Here is a 15,249-nt window from a genome sequence, read left to right on the forward strand (position 1 = left end):
GTATGTGGGAGTGGAAGCATGGTTAGTAAGAAGAATATGAAATAAAGCAGTTATGTTATTTGACGAAAGGATTAATGAAGGGTAGGAAGTAGTTAATTTCTTAGACCTTAACTTTTATCTGATGAGACTATTCCATTGATTTGATTATCATTTAATGATTGGTCCAACCAGTTTAGACTGATCTCACATTTTTCTGGAAAATTTTTTTCACCTCATTCACAGGACATATAAAATCAGATTGTTACAGAGTTGTATAGTTTCTTTAGATATTGTCCTGAATGTCAAGTAGGATAGAATTTAGTGAGAAAATGTTAATAATATGTTTGTTTTATTTAAATAAACACTATTGAAACTTTTGTGCTAAGTACTATGTTGTGTTCTAGAATTACAGAAGTTAATAACACATAGTTTTTACTCTTAAATAATTCACAATCTAATAAGATTGGGAGGCGCGTGAAGACAGATTTGTGAATAACTAACAGTAATACAAGAAAGAATGAAGGACACAGGGTGTATATAAGTACAAGTAATGTGCTATGGAAGAGAATTAATTCTGCCTGGGGAAAGGCTTCATTGATGACCTGGCATTTAGGATTTTGAAATGCCACCTTCGAAAAGTTCACACTGTTTTTCCAGTTTCTCAGCTCTTCACTGTCAGGAGGCTCAGAGTCTGAACTTATGTGAGAATAACTCACTAACATCACAGACCAATTTTAGGAAACTCCTAGAACTTTCTTCAAGGCAGTCTTCATTTCTTTATTCCGAAGGCTGTAGATCATGGGGTTGAAAAAAGGGGTCAAAACTGAGTAGAACAAAGTTGTAAACTTCTGCATGCCTTCTGCTTGCCCTGATCCTGGGCTCACATATGTCATCATAACAGAACCGTAGAATAGAAAGACGACAGCCAGATGTGAGGAGCAGGTGGAGAAGGCTTTCTTCCGGCCAGCAACTGAGGGTACCTGCATTACGGCCTTCAGCACCAGGGTGTAGGAGCCAATAATATAGAAAAAGGTGGCAAAAATGAGGAGAGAGCTCATGGTGCTGCATATGAGAAACGTCCCAGGAATTGGAACGCAGGCTGAAGCCAGGGCCAGCAGAGGACCCAGGTCACACAGAAAGTCATCAATCACATTTGGGCCACAAAATGGTAGCTGGGTAACAAGTATCACTGGGATCAGAAACCAGAGGAAACCATACACCCAGCAGAAGATGACCAGGCTGCTGCAGAACTTAATAGTCATGATGGTAGGGTAGTGCAGGGGGCGGCAGATTGCCAGGAACCGGTCATAGGCCATGATGGAAAGAAATAAGCATTCAGTTGTGCCCAGTGAGAAGAAGAAGTACAACTGGAGCAGACACCGAGCAAAGGAGATGGTCTTCGTTTGGGAGAGGAAGTTGGCCAGCATGTTGGGCACATCAGAGTTGACATAGCAGATCTCCAGGAAGGAGAAGTTGGCCAGCAGAATATACATTGGGCTATGGAGCTGGCGGTCCCAGCGCACCGCACACACAATGGCCATGTTTCCAATGAGGGTCAGGATATAAGTCACAAAAAATATGGAAAAAAAGAAGATTTCTATTTCCCAGCGGCAAGGGAAGCCCAAGAGGATGAACTCACTCACAGTGTAAGAAATATTTCTGGCCTCTGAAGTCATTTCCTTCCATCCTGTGAGGATTGCAGCAGAAATTACATATTCAAAGAAAATTATGCCTTCTGAGTCCTCCCTGGGAGAATGAACACGTTTTCCTACTTGAAGGGGAGGGGATCTAGAGCAGTAGTTTCAATTTTTGATTGGGTACCCCAACAATACAGTTGTTGAATATACACTTTTATATATGACTATTTAAATAATATATAAACCACAGTCAATTAATGTAGTAAATATTGGTGAAGATTTTGAAAAACAGAAGCTTTCTTAGAATTAAAATAATAATAGAAATTCAGCTATCTCCTTTCTGCATCCCTCATTGTGTTGCCTGGTGAACCCAACTTTGGAGACCATTGGTGTACACAATACAGATAGGTGGCTGGCTAAAGCTAAGTGGAGATGCAAATTTTGACATGGGTAATTCAATCATAAAAAAAGTTTGAATTAGTAGATTTACTGTAATATCAGTTAAGTGACATAAAAGAGAGAACATGAGACTTTGAAGCCAGATGTGAAATAACCACAGAGTGACTTTAAGTGAGGTACAGTTGAGCTACATTAACTGACTGACCATCAATAGACTGCTATTTGTATCTATTCTCTTTCTGAGGGATGGTGCAGTACATAAACTCCAGGCTTTAATTTTATCAGAATTATATGGGGGAGTCTTTGAAAGATTCAGATATCTGGGTTCCAGCTCAGATTTGGAATCCCCTACTGTGGCAGAGCATGGGCTTTGGAATTACAGATCTTGGCTCCATTACTTTCTGAAGAGTATTTACTCAGGGAAGGATTTAACCTCTGAAACAGTGTGTAAAATATGAATAATAATACCTCCATAGCAAGGATGACATGAGAATTGCATGAAATAATATATGCAAAAGCCATTTACAAATTATGAAATGCACAGAAATATAAGCTATTAGAAACCATTGGGAGATTATTATGCTAGATGTTACACTCCCTTGTTAATCTTTATAAATTAAACTGACTTCAAAATGTCAAAGGGGGGGGGAGCGGGGAAAGGGGAGATAGATGGGATAAAAAGGGTCAAATATTTGGTGACAGAAAGAAATCTAACTATAGGAGATGAACACACAACGTAAATGTATATATGCCTTACTGTTAAAAAGTACAGCTGAAACGGATTTCATTAACCAAGGTCATCATAAAAAATTCATTAATTAACAAAAAAAACAAACAAAAAATGGCAAAGAATATTTTTGCCTATGGAATTTCAGCCACATGATAGGGTAAGTACGTGTGCTTGTGTGTGCGTGTACCTGTGTGTGTATGAACAGGAGAGCGTTCCTCAATCCTCTCAGACCACAGCAGGTGCAACTCCTTAACAAGTTTCCTTTAAGACCGTTTTTTGCTTTCGAACATACCAGAGCTCTCATTTTCTTCTTTATAGACTGTCTTGCCTGGTAGGTATACCATTACAGTTATAAATAATAGGATAATTTTCCTAACACTGTAGTTTGATTTAAGGCCACCTAGTTTGGATTCTACAAACTTTTCTGGGTGATCCCTTCCTATGCTGCCCCCGACTCCCGCACCTATTCACCTGTGGGATTTCCTGGGAAATGAGGATCAGACTGCACTCAGATGACCATAACAGAGGAGAACCAACAAATACTATTTCAAAACAGGCAGCCTTATGGAAATCAAGTTTTTGGTGAAAACTTTCTCTCTGATATTTTTGATTTTGTAGGGTTTTTGTTTTTTTGCTTTTTTTTTTCCCCAAAGAAAGTGTGGCTATTTTTTGAATACAAGGGGATAGAAAAAAGTTTATCTAAATTTTAGTCCTTGACTTAGGCAAAGTTCAACCCAGAAGAAGTTTTCTATATAAGTCTATTAAGTCTGTTTCACCTATTTTTTTCTTTGTTCATTTTAGAAGCTTAGAGTTCAAATTCTCTTTTCACCTTTTCTTAACAATGCCAGTTCTCCAGGGAAAAATAATTTAATAAACTCATGCATAAACATAAACTCAACATCTGTGAAGATTTTAGCAGTTTTCATTTACCATGCTATATACACATGAGCATATGACTAGATGTCGCACACACCAAATTCATTGGAGCAGCATTTACTGGGGGGAAACTTGTAGACCTGGATGAATCACAGGCATGCGTCTCTTTTGCTCATTGTAATTACAATGGCACACAGAAATCTAAGATATTCCATTCCAAAAGAGCATCCCAACCTTTGAACCGTGACTTTCTTAAGCTCAGAGTTTGTGCCTGGGAGAAAGGGGTATCAGCTCTTCTGGTGTGATTAGGGGCTACGGTTTGCAGATGAAATTGTAGAAAACGACAAGCTAATACCGGGATTCTTTACATCGGTCATGTGATAGAGAAAGTAATGGTCATAAGCACTGGGCAACAGCTGCTTCATGTCCGTGGAGGTTCACAGGAGGCAGTTTGAAAAGGATTTGTTTTGAACAAGTTAACCCTTATGTCTAACATATATTTTTTTAGAGGGGGTTTCTTAAGTTACTTTATAAGGGAGCCATAGCAAGGATTATTGCTTCTGTTTCATATATGAGGAGATAAAGACAAAGAGATTAAATGCCTGAAGTCCCAAACCAGTAAGTGACAGGGTCAGAATAAGAGTCCATGCTTTTCAGCTCCTAATTTATTATTTGTTTGTTTGTTTTCACCATTTTAGGGGCCCACCAGCATCATTGTATCAAAAATGTCACCCATATCATGGAAAAAATGAATCGGATTAATAAAATGAGTAACTGTTGGTGCTCTAGACAGCACCACATCATCTGAGGGCAAGGGGGTATGTTCTTCCCAGCAGCCCTCAAATTATACCTCTTAGGTTAGAAGTATGTTTTTTTTCCCTTTTTAAAAAATTTTATAAGGCTTTATTATTGTTATTATTATTTTGTAATAAGAATAGTTAAAAGGCACTAAAATACCATACAATACAGTTTAACTTTAGAAGCCGAATTTAATGTATCACCAAGTGTGGCCATAAATAGCATCAAATGGACATTGCAAATGAGAGGTTTGGGGTGTTATTTCATGGCAGTAGTTAAAAAAAAAGGAGGCAATCTCTATCAAATAAACTGAAGTGAGGTCAGAGCAGATAGTTATTTGTAGAGTTATTTTACTTTTATCTGACTGTTGTGATCTGCAATATTTAGCTCTGCAAGTTATCTATAACCTGAGGCAGATCACCTCTCATCCATTTATACAAAATATATATATATATATATATATATATATATATATATATATATATAATTAACTTAAAGAAGTAAAATGAAAAGAATTTTTTTTAAAAAAAGAAGGAATACTAAGAAGCAATGATAGACACCGAGGAGACATGTAAAGGAGATAGAGGCAATCATTTTTTTATTTGCATTTTGGGGTGTTATATAATTCTATTCGTTGGAACATGTAATTTATTTTATCCCATTTCTACCACTGCCTGCCTGAGACTCTATTTTCCAGCTATTTTTGTAGCAAAAAGCACAATTGATTCAGTGTACCCTAGGAACTTACTTAAGGGAATAGTCGGATTCTGTTCCATGTTCACCTGTTTCCACTTGTACTCTGGAGGAAATAAAAAAAAAATGTCAAGTCTAGCCTTCTATTTTTTGGAATAATGTATTGCTTATATTCACTGGCCTCAGAGATACCATGGATTAGAATGAGATCTACAAAATCACATTTTCTTATTGATCTGAACTCACCAAATCTTGGGGCAGGAAGAGATTTTAGGGGTTCTCTAGCTTCTCCTTCTACCAGTAATAAGGGCCTCTCTCTTTTACCTTCTTGCTAGTTGGTGATCTAGCTCCTGCTGGAATAATTCATTTTTCGAAGCTGTAATAAACTTCCTTGTTCTCTCTTACATTCTTGGGTAACTTTGCCATTTTAATTTATCCTCCTGGTTTTATTTCTCCCTTGGGGAAGGGAGGTTAACACTTATTATGTGCCCATCATATGCACATACTCTGTTAGGATTTTGAACATGCGTTATCCTTCTTATTCTTCCAACAACTATGGAAGTGATCATTGAGTCATGGGTAGGCAATAAGTGGCAGTGCTGGGCAGATTAGTGTTCTTTCAACTACATTATCTCAGAACAGATCTACACAGCAACACTTGAAAATATTTTAGGAAGGTACTCATGTGTTCTTTGATTCTTCTTGATTTACACTAAGCATTCTTGGTTTCTTCAACTGAATATGACATCATTTCCAGAGTGCTCATCATCCTAGTTGCCTTCTTTTGATTGTTCATACTTTTCTGAAGATGTGATCTTACTAAGACTGAACACAATACTCCTCACATTGCGTGACTCAGAGCACAGTGGTACTATAGTAATCTCTTTTGCTCTAGAAACTCATGCACTTAAATTGACATTAGCTTCTTTAGACAATGACTTTATTCTTTTGATTTTTATTAAGCTTTAATTTTATCAAAGCCCTTTGAGTTTGTTCACCAGAATTTCTTTAAAACCAGATTGGCCCCATTTGATGCTTGTGTCATTGAGATTTTAAAGTGAGGGAGGTTAATTACTGAATTTCACCAATTATTTCAGTCTATTAAGATCTTAAGACTTTGAAATATTAGCTTTCATTTCTATTTTTATTGCCTATAAATTTGATAAAATTCCTTGTGAGTTTCACCTATGTCTTTAATTAAAATGTTATATAGAACATCAGAAAATGCTTTTTCGGATCACTCAAAACTTTTTCTTCATTACTATTTATTATTACGAACAATTGTAGATAGATGGCTACACTAAAAATAGATAATACAAAAGTGATGAAAATGACCTTGCATCTCTGGAAAACATTCTGGCATATATTATTAAACAGAGAGTTTATAAAGAATTTTCGAAGCAACTTTGGACTTTAAACTGGTAGCCTTGTTCAATTTTATTAAAAAAAATTTTTTTATTCTCCAGAATTATTTAAAGACACCATTAGGGTGTTTTTTTTTTTAGGGTTTTTTAAAAAAAATTTTTAAAAATATATTTATTTATTTAAATTAGTTTCAAGTATACAGTACCTTGGTTAGACATCTACATTGTTCATAAAAAGATTCTCCCAATTGCTCCCTCCCTCCTTTGGCCCTCCACTTAGCCATCATACTAGTGCTAACTGCATTCCCTGTGCTGTGCTCTCCATCCTTGTGCCCAACTATCAACTACTAATTTGTACTTCATTAATCCTTCACCTCATTCTCCTAGTCCTCCAACCTCGCTCCCTCTGTCTGTCACCAAATTTTCCACTATAAGTGAAATCATATGGTATTTATCTTTCTCTGTCTGACTTATTTCACTCAGCATAATAACCCCTGGGTCTATCCATGTCATTGTAAATGGTAGGATTTCATTTGTTTTTAATGGCTGAGTAATCTTCCATTGTATATATGAACCATAATTTCTTTATCCAATCATCTGTTGATGGGCATTTATATTTCTTCCATATCTTGGCTATTGTAAATTGTGCTGTCATTAATATTGGAGTGCATAGATCTTTATGAATTATTGTTTTGGTTTTCTTTGGATAAATACCCAGAAGTCCAATTGCTGGGTCAAAAGGTATATCTATTTTTAATTTTTTGAGAAACCTCCATACTGTTTTCTATAATGGCTGTACCAATTTGCAATCCCACCAACAATGTATGAGAGTTCCCTTTTCTCCGCATCTTTGCCAACACTTGCTCTTTTTTGATTTATTGATGATACCCTTTCTGACAGGCATTAGGGGTTTTGAAATCACATCTGTACTGTTTCCTGCACCCTGGGATATAATTTGCCTACGTCTAAGAATTTAAACTTATTTAAAATAATTGAGTGCTGTTTTACTTCATTTTTATGTCAATTCTGTTATATACATTTGTCCTCCTTTTGGAAAGGAGATCATCCTTTGGAGCTGTCCATACTCTAATTTAGATTGATGGGTCCCATGTGTTTTTCTGTCCAGAGGCTCAGTCTTTTCTTTTCCTCTCATATACTTTGCAAGCAAGAAGACCCTCCCATCACAATACTATCAGTTGATATTGGAAGGACCTTGTTTAGGCATTAATGTAGTGAAAAGCTCACTAAATTTCTTAGAGAAACTCATTTTTTCTTTATAACCACTTTATTTCACTAGTCTCTTTGTATGTTTCTGTCTGTCTTTTTCTCTCCATTGATTATTTTCCCTTAGAGTTACTTCTAAAATGACAATATGACTTGGAATTTCTGTCCCTGGAAAATTTAAGAACTAGCTACAATTCTATTCATCTTAGATAGTTTTAGTACTTGTATCATGATTGGTATCAAGTAAAGAACAATATATCACAACATTATTTTTTTCAGTAAAATATTTAAAAATAACAGCAATAACTTTTTGGTTGCTGTCTATCTTGAAGAATAGTTCATTTTCTATTAACTTTCACCTTGCTACCATTTATTGAACACTTATATCATAGGTACAATCTTTTTAAAGTTATCTTCTAAATTTCATTTGGCTTTAGAACTGGTTTTTGACTTAAACCATTTAAAAAACTCAATGAATGTTTACAGAGTGCCTACTGTATTCTTGTATACTTTTCGATGCAAGGGATATTTTAGAACATATATTCTTAAATGGTAAATGTCTTAACAATTAGAAATATTCTTTTCAATAAAATTAAGGGGCATTTTAAGAAACGAATATGAAATTTCAGTATAAATTGTTAAATCTAAATCTGCACATTTCTAGAGGAAGATTGTTAATTTAAATATGAAAAGTATAATTTTTATTTTGTTTTTCAAATTAGCATAGATGGATAATCATGATACCAAAGTTGGTGAAGTTACAATGAAATGACACTCAGAAGAACTGTTGAAGGGAACATAAACTTGTAAATTTTTTTTTCTGATAGGCAGTTCATAAATACCCAGAGCTTTTAACATATTTATATTCATTAATAATAATCAAAAGTGTAGAAAAATTAATAATAAGCAAGTTCATGATAGCAATTTATATGAATTTCCACAGATCATGTTAAAATACAGATTCTGACTCAAAATGAATGGGTGGGGCTTGGGATTCTAAGTTTCTAATAAGCAATAAGACATTGCTGATTCTTTGAGTAGTAAAGATTTATAAAGTTCTTTATATGTAATAGAGGTTCTTTCTGTGCAGGAAAAGTTTATGTACTTCTTTATATACATTTCTGTACAAAAGTAATTACAAGGAAATAAAAAGATTCCTGGAAAGAAATAAAACTTAAAATTAATAGTGGTAAATATGTCTATATTTCTTAAAATTTCTACAAGTAACATAAATTACCTTTATAATCTGAAAAAAATCTTTATAAAATGTTTTTGAAAGTACTTACTCTTCTGGATCTCCTACCTTCCCTAAGCACTTTTTGTGATCTTTACTATTTGTTCAATGTTCTAAGGTGGTAGGAAGCCCACTATTTGTGTCATATTTGACTTATTATACAGAATATCATCTCCCCTTCACTTGCTACTTGGATTTCAAGCCAATAAAGTCAGCCTGTGCCAAGGTTGAGGGAAAAGAGAAAATTCCCAACAGGTCATCTTGAAGGCTGTATTTCACTTTTGGGTGACCAATACCATTTCATAAGCTTAGGGCTGGGATTAGTAGTTAAATTTAAAAATCTGAATGCAATGTTATGAGAAATTATAGTCATCAGCTTCTGGAGAGGTTTCGTGTTGTTACTCCTTTCCCATTGGAAGGAGTTATATCTTACCCTCAGTTTACTTTTCTTCCCTAAAAGAAACAAAAAGGAAAATATTAGTTTTCAATTTGGGTTTTACTTTTCTTCAGTAAATTTTATTTTAAGGAAAATGCTGCAGTTTAAAGTACAGTTCACAAAAACTGTGGCTATAGAAAAAATTAAATGAAGGCAATATAACTATCTTTTTTTTTTTTTTGCCTTTTCAGTTGACAAAATTTGAAAATGATGGATTCTTTTTCAACTAGAAAGGTAGAAAGGTACATTCTCACACTTACATTTCCACACTCAAAATATAACACGTATATTTCTCCATCCCACATTCATGGAATATAGACATCTGCCCTTTGTTGAAAGAGTTGATTCAGGCACTGATTGGGACTAGGAAACGGTGTCTGCAGATAAGCCTTCCTCTGCTCTTTATTTCTTCTTGATCTCAGAGTTCTGTCCCTCGTGTTTTCACTATCAGTGCACTTGGGGAAATGGGGAAATGTTTTTTTTTTTGAAGTTGAAAAAAATGTGTCTGCCCAGTGGTGATAAGAATATTATATTATTATATTAATTATATTATAATATTATGTAATACATTATTGTCAATAATAATTGTACTAAAATTTATTATAATTAGTTATTGTCAGGTATGAGTTTCAGCAGTTTTTTTCCCTTAAACTTTTAAATTATAATCCTACTACATTTATATTAAAAAAAATGGTCCCTTTTTAAGGAAAAAGGTTTTGGTTCTTGAAAGGAATCAGATCAAAACAGGAGTTATTTTTGCTACATCCCCCCACATTTTCTTGTCTTATGAAAGTAATAACGATGATTTGTTGGACAAATATTGATGAGGACTGTCTTTTGGTTCCATGTTAGCAAATCAAAACTTTCATGCCTAGAAACATGTTGAAACATGGATAAACCAACCGATTTCAAAATAACAAATACTGTATGATTCCATTTTTATAAGGTTCTTAGAATAATCAGATTTATAGAGAAAGTAGAATGATGGTTTCCAGAGTTGGGGGATGGGGGGAAGAAAATCGGGAATTATTGTTTAATGAATACAAATTTTCAGTTTTAGAAGATAAAAAGAGTTATGGAGTTGGATAGTGGTAATAGTTGTTCAATCATGTGAATATACTGCATGCCACAGAAATGTACACCTAAAAAATTGTAAATGTCATGCTATATGTATTTTCTACAATTAAAAAAATTTTGAAAATGCAAAGCACACCACTAGTGTCAATTATTTATTTTGATTATTATCATGTTAGCATTTCCACTGTACTCTTTTCCAGATGCTCTTGCAGCTGTAATCTTGTCTGTACGTGCATTTTCTTTTTCTCTGTGGTGTTAATGTTATAGCTTTTTCTCAGTAGTAAAAGCTACAGAGGGTAAGGTCTTTTCCTTCAACTCACAAATATTTCTCTATTCCCCAGCTCCAGCAATGCCCTGCCCTCCAAGGTACCCCTTTGCTTTGCTCTTTGATGACAGAGAGTGGTCTCAAGGAGACAGGCACTCCCCCTTTTCCAAAGGCAAACTTCCATCTTAGCGAGTTTTTTTTTCACCAAGGTGCAAACCATTGTTAGAAATTGCATTTTCATCAGAGATAAAATTAAAGAAAGGAATCATTTTGGTTCTGGGACTGGTATATGTAAGATCAAGACCACCCAAGGTGTGCAGACTCTTGGTACCTGAAGGAATTTATTCTGAGGCTGCCTAGTATTGCCCACTCTTTAAGAGTCAGGTAGAGCCTCTCCTGGAGCTCAGAAATCCTCCTAGCTGACTTGACTGGATTCTGTGATGGGTCAAAAGCCTCTTCTACTGTGAGTAACAGTTTTGAGGTCCCTAAGTTCAGGAAGCAGGAGAGCTTATCCTTTGCCTCTATTCTAAGGACATCTAAGGCTCTGTCTTAACAGAGCTGTCCAATAGAAATATATGAACCACACATGCAAACAACACATATAATGTAACATTTTCTAATTACTACATAAAAATTGAAATTAATTTTAGTAATCTATTATTAGTCTAGAATAAAATTTTATCTTTTTAACATGTAATCAGTGTAAAATTATTAACCAGGTATTTTGCATTCTTATTATTCATACTAAGTCTTATAAACTGGCTGAATTTTATTCTTATAGCACATCTGACTTTGGACCAGCTACATCTGAGTGCTCAGCAGTCACGTGTAGCTAGTGGTTACCATATCAGATAGTGCAGTTCTATGGCTTCTTATGTTCTTTGTAATGAGAGTGGGTGGGAGTGGGGTGAGTTAGGGTTGGTAGATTAGAAGCTTTCATAAGTAACTTTAGATGGCATGTTGTGTTTTCTTTACTCTCTCTCCCTTCCCCTTTGTCTTCTTCCTCTAAATGGAGATTGAACTTCATAAACGGCTTTTAGATACAAGCAAGGGATAAAAATCTAAAAGCAGCAAAAGAGACAAAGAAGACCCTCTTTTTGTTACTAGTGGAGTCAGATCAAGGCCATTTTGGGAAAAAGATCACAGTGGTATCTCTACTGATGCTGTCCGCCATAGGTGGTTGTAGAAAGGTTGATAGGGACGAAAAGAAGTGTAACTTTACTAGAAGATGGCATAGCTTTGCACTCCCCTCTTTAGTCTTGCTGCTGGTGGTATATAGGCCTGAGAATGTGCAGCTTATGCATGGAACTCTGAGACTTGCAAAGGCTTCTTAAACTCTAATCATGCTTTAGGCAGTATACTTGATGATACATAGAGGCCTATGATAAGATCCTTGTTGCAGAGGAACTCTTGACTTATGGTGGCACAGATGTGTTAACAACTTTAGTAAAAAAACAAATGCTAAAGGAGAGGAATGCATATGATGCCAGAAGAGCACAGAAATGTGTTGGATTAAGAGTATAGCTTTAGGGACCATAGGTAGGAAGTGTCAGAGAAGGGTTCACAGAGAGGTCAATATTTCATCTGTGTCTTGAATTATAAGTTGGAAGTTTTCTAGATGGAAGGAAGAGAGAGAGGGTGGATGATGATGTCACATGCAGGAAAAATGACATATGGGTCAGTCCTAATAAATGAATGACTGAGTGCAGAGTGAATGTAGGGGTCTTGAAGGGAGATGAACTTAGAGATATAGGAACTTAGATATTAAAGAGTTGAACTTGATCCTGCAGGTGAGAAGGAAATATTTAAAGATTAGAAGCAAGGAAGTGATGTGATCAGATTTGCATTTAAAAATTTTGGTGTCTTTAAGTTTAGAGTCTGTGCTGTTTAATACCACAATACAGCTCTTTCTCTGATCAAATGTGTTTTAAGCTATCCAATCAGCTTTAAGGAGAATATAAATTCAGATTAATCATATTGTCTCGGTCTTTTGAGAATTTCACAATTCCGCTTGAAAATACTGCTGACGTCTCAAGAGTCTTACAGAATCAAGGCAGGAATTTTGTTTTACATTAACATTGTCAGGGTTTAAGATTAGTACCTTGATATTTCAATTGTGCAGGGTAGAGTAGGTATTCAATTAAAACTGTATATTATTTCTAACTGAAAGTGCCCAAACAGAAATTCCGAGCCTTTCACGCACCTTAGATTCTAAACAGCAGAATAATCCTGGGGCTTCTATCACATATTTGGCATCTGAGAACAATTTAAAAAGTAACAACAAGAACTCTCTCACATTACCGCAAGCCCTCTGTAGCATATTTCTATGAAGGCTTTTTGCTAGTGCATATAGAATGTGTGACAAAGTCTGTTAAATGTTATATAGCTCTTACGAGCCAGAGAAGACTACTCAGTGTGTAGGTAAGAGGTCAAAAAAGCATTTGCCCATATGGAGCCCATCTTTAGAAATTAGAATACAAAAATTATCCAATAAATGTGTAATTTATAAGATGTGTGAGAGTTCTAAGGGTAATAACTTGGTTTAGCAACAGATCTGGTGAGTTCTGAAAAATTATATATTCCTCATATGTACATATTGAAACAGCAAGAGATCTAGGTTGGTCTATAATGGCTTGAGGGTTGTTAATGAAGCTCCCTAGGTCTTTATTTACTGTGTTCATTAAGTTTTGTGTTCTTGAGGATGTAGATTGTAGGTTGGAAAGGTAGGCATTGTGTCACCTTGGATGAAAAGAGAGTCTTAAACTTAAGGATTTGTTCCACATTCTCTCAATTGACACTGACATATATTATCATAATGGAGGTGTAAGATCGTGTGCTATATTCATTTATGAGTCTCATTGGAAGAGCTAGGCCAGCAGTACAGTATGAAAAGCTTGGCCTTGATGCTAAGGATAAAAATAAAAGTAACAGTAATGAAGAAAGCTCTGAAAACTCTTTGGAGGGAAATGTAGCCACACTGACTAAAATTTCAAATGCACTCACTCCATGACTCAAAATTGTCATTTCTCAGGATTTGTTCTTCATAAACATTGTTTCCTTAATTTCTCTCTGCTGTTTTAGAATTAGAAAATTGAAGGGAATAAGCCTGAAAATATATAAATTTTGATATAGTCACCCAGATTGTTTTTTTTAATGCATTTATCAAAATGTAAATATTTGATTCAATTAGTCACATTATTTTTCTCTGAACAAGAATCTTTTTCAGTGGATGAAATATGAAAGACATAAGACATTTATTTGCTCTTCACTTAATATCCAAATGGATGTTCCTGATTGACAGGTGATTGTTCTTTAAATGATGATATTGGAACTCAGGTTTTTTCCATCTTTGCCTTCGTCATCTTCAAAACTTGGCTCCCAGGGTCAACATGCTCGATCACACCAAAGATCATCAAGGATCATGCATGAGTATGGCACAGAGTGTTGCATATCAGTTTTAATTACATTCTACTGACTACAACTTAGTTGCATGAGTGCATCTAACTGCAAGAAAGGCTTAGAAAAAATGTAGTTTTGAAGAGAAAATGGGTTTGTCTCTGTCACACAATGTCTTAACTTCTCGATTGACCAATACATATCCTGTTTGATCTATATGTAGAGGTAAGACGTCTGTAAACAATGGAGATAGGTAGCTCTGTCTATGTCTAAGAATAAGTTAATTCTGAATATAGTGGACGATAGGAGATGCAACTCTGGAGGGAAGAATACTGTGTTAAGCTGGAATGTGTATGCATGTGCATGCATGTGCCTATATTTGAGTGTGTGTATATATATGATTATGTGCACATTCATATAGTTTTGATCTGATGTCACATTTCATATGATAATCACCGAAGAAGATGAAATATACTCAAGTGTGTATGATGCATGTTAATTAGCTTCATTGCTCCTGGGGTTGAGATCTCCAGGGACAGGCTTCAGAGTCTGGAAGGGATAAGTAATGGGAAATGGAGAGATCTGTGGCATGTTCTGTTTTCTGAGTAAAATCTGAAAGGGATCCTTGTGAGGAAAGTAACCAAAAGGTGTTTTACCAAAGATGATATCTCAGACTCCTGGACTGCATTAGATAAGTATGTATGGGCACGTGGAACAGTAACTTCTTTTCTATGTCTGAATGTCCATTTTGTCTTATGTATTAATATAAAAAAGTAATAAATTTTCATAATTATTTTTCTTTAAAAACACTGTTTCTATTATATAAACCTAATTAGACATGCAATTAAGGAAATGTTCTTTGTCAAATTATCATTTTGTCTTTGCAGGTCATCTTCAAAAGAATTGTATTCTTAGCTGACAGGAAAATGGAAAAATTTTTTCTTTAAGACTTTGGCAATAATTTAGATGACTCTCTTGTTTAGTATTCTCCTTCACAAAGATGACAGCAGAGCAAATCAATACCCATTGTGTGTGACTTGTAGGAGAGGAAAACTTGGTAAATAGAAGCTAATTTATTTAATGAAATATAATACTTGAGATTCCAGTCAAAAGAAAATAGGAGATTAGGGAATCAAGTGGA

The 15,249-nt window shown here is 35.0% G+C and overlaps 1 protein-coding gene across 1 annotated transcript; it reads right to left on the reverse strand.

The window, feature by feature from the left end:
• Positions 1 to 713: 713 nt before the first annotated feature.
• LOC107506518 (olfactory receptor 11H6-like) lies at positions 714 to 1,655 on the reverse strand. Its single transcript, XM_016137217.1, has one exon. The coding sequence runs from the start codon at positions 1,653 to 1,655 to the stop codon at positions 714 to 716; it is 942 nt and encodes a 313-aa protein (XP_015992703.1).
• Between the last annotated feature and the right edge of the window lie 13,594 nt (positions 1,656 to 15,249).

This window comes from Rousettus aegyptiacus, unplaced genomic scaffold, assembly GCF_014176215.1.
Source record: "Rousettus aegyptiacus isolate mRouAeg1 unplaced genomic scaffold, mRouAeg1.p scaffold_m13_p_3, whole genome shotgun sequence".
Taxonomy (NCBI): Eukaryota; Metazoa; Chordata; class Mammalia; order Chiroptera; family Pteropodidae; genus Rousettus; species Rousettus aegyptiacus.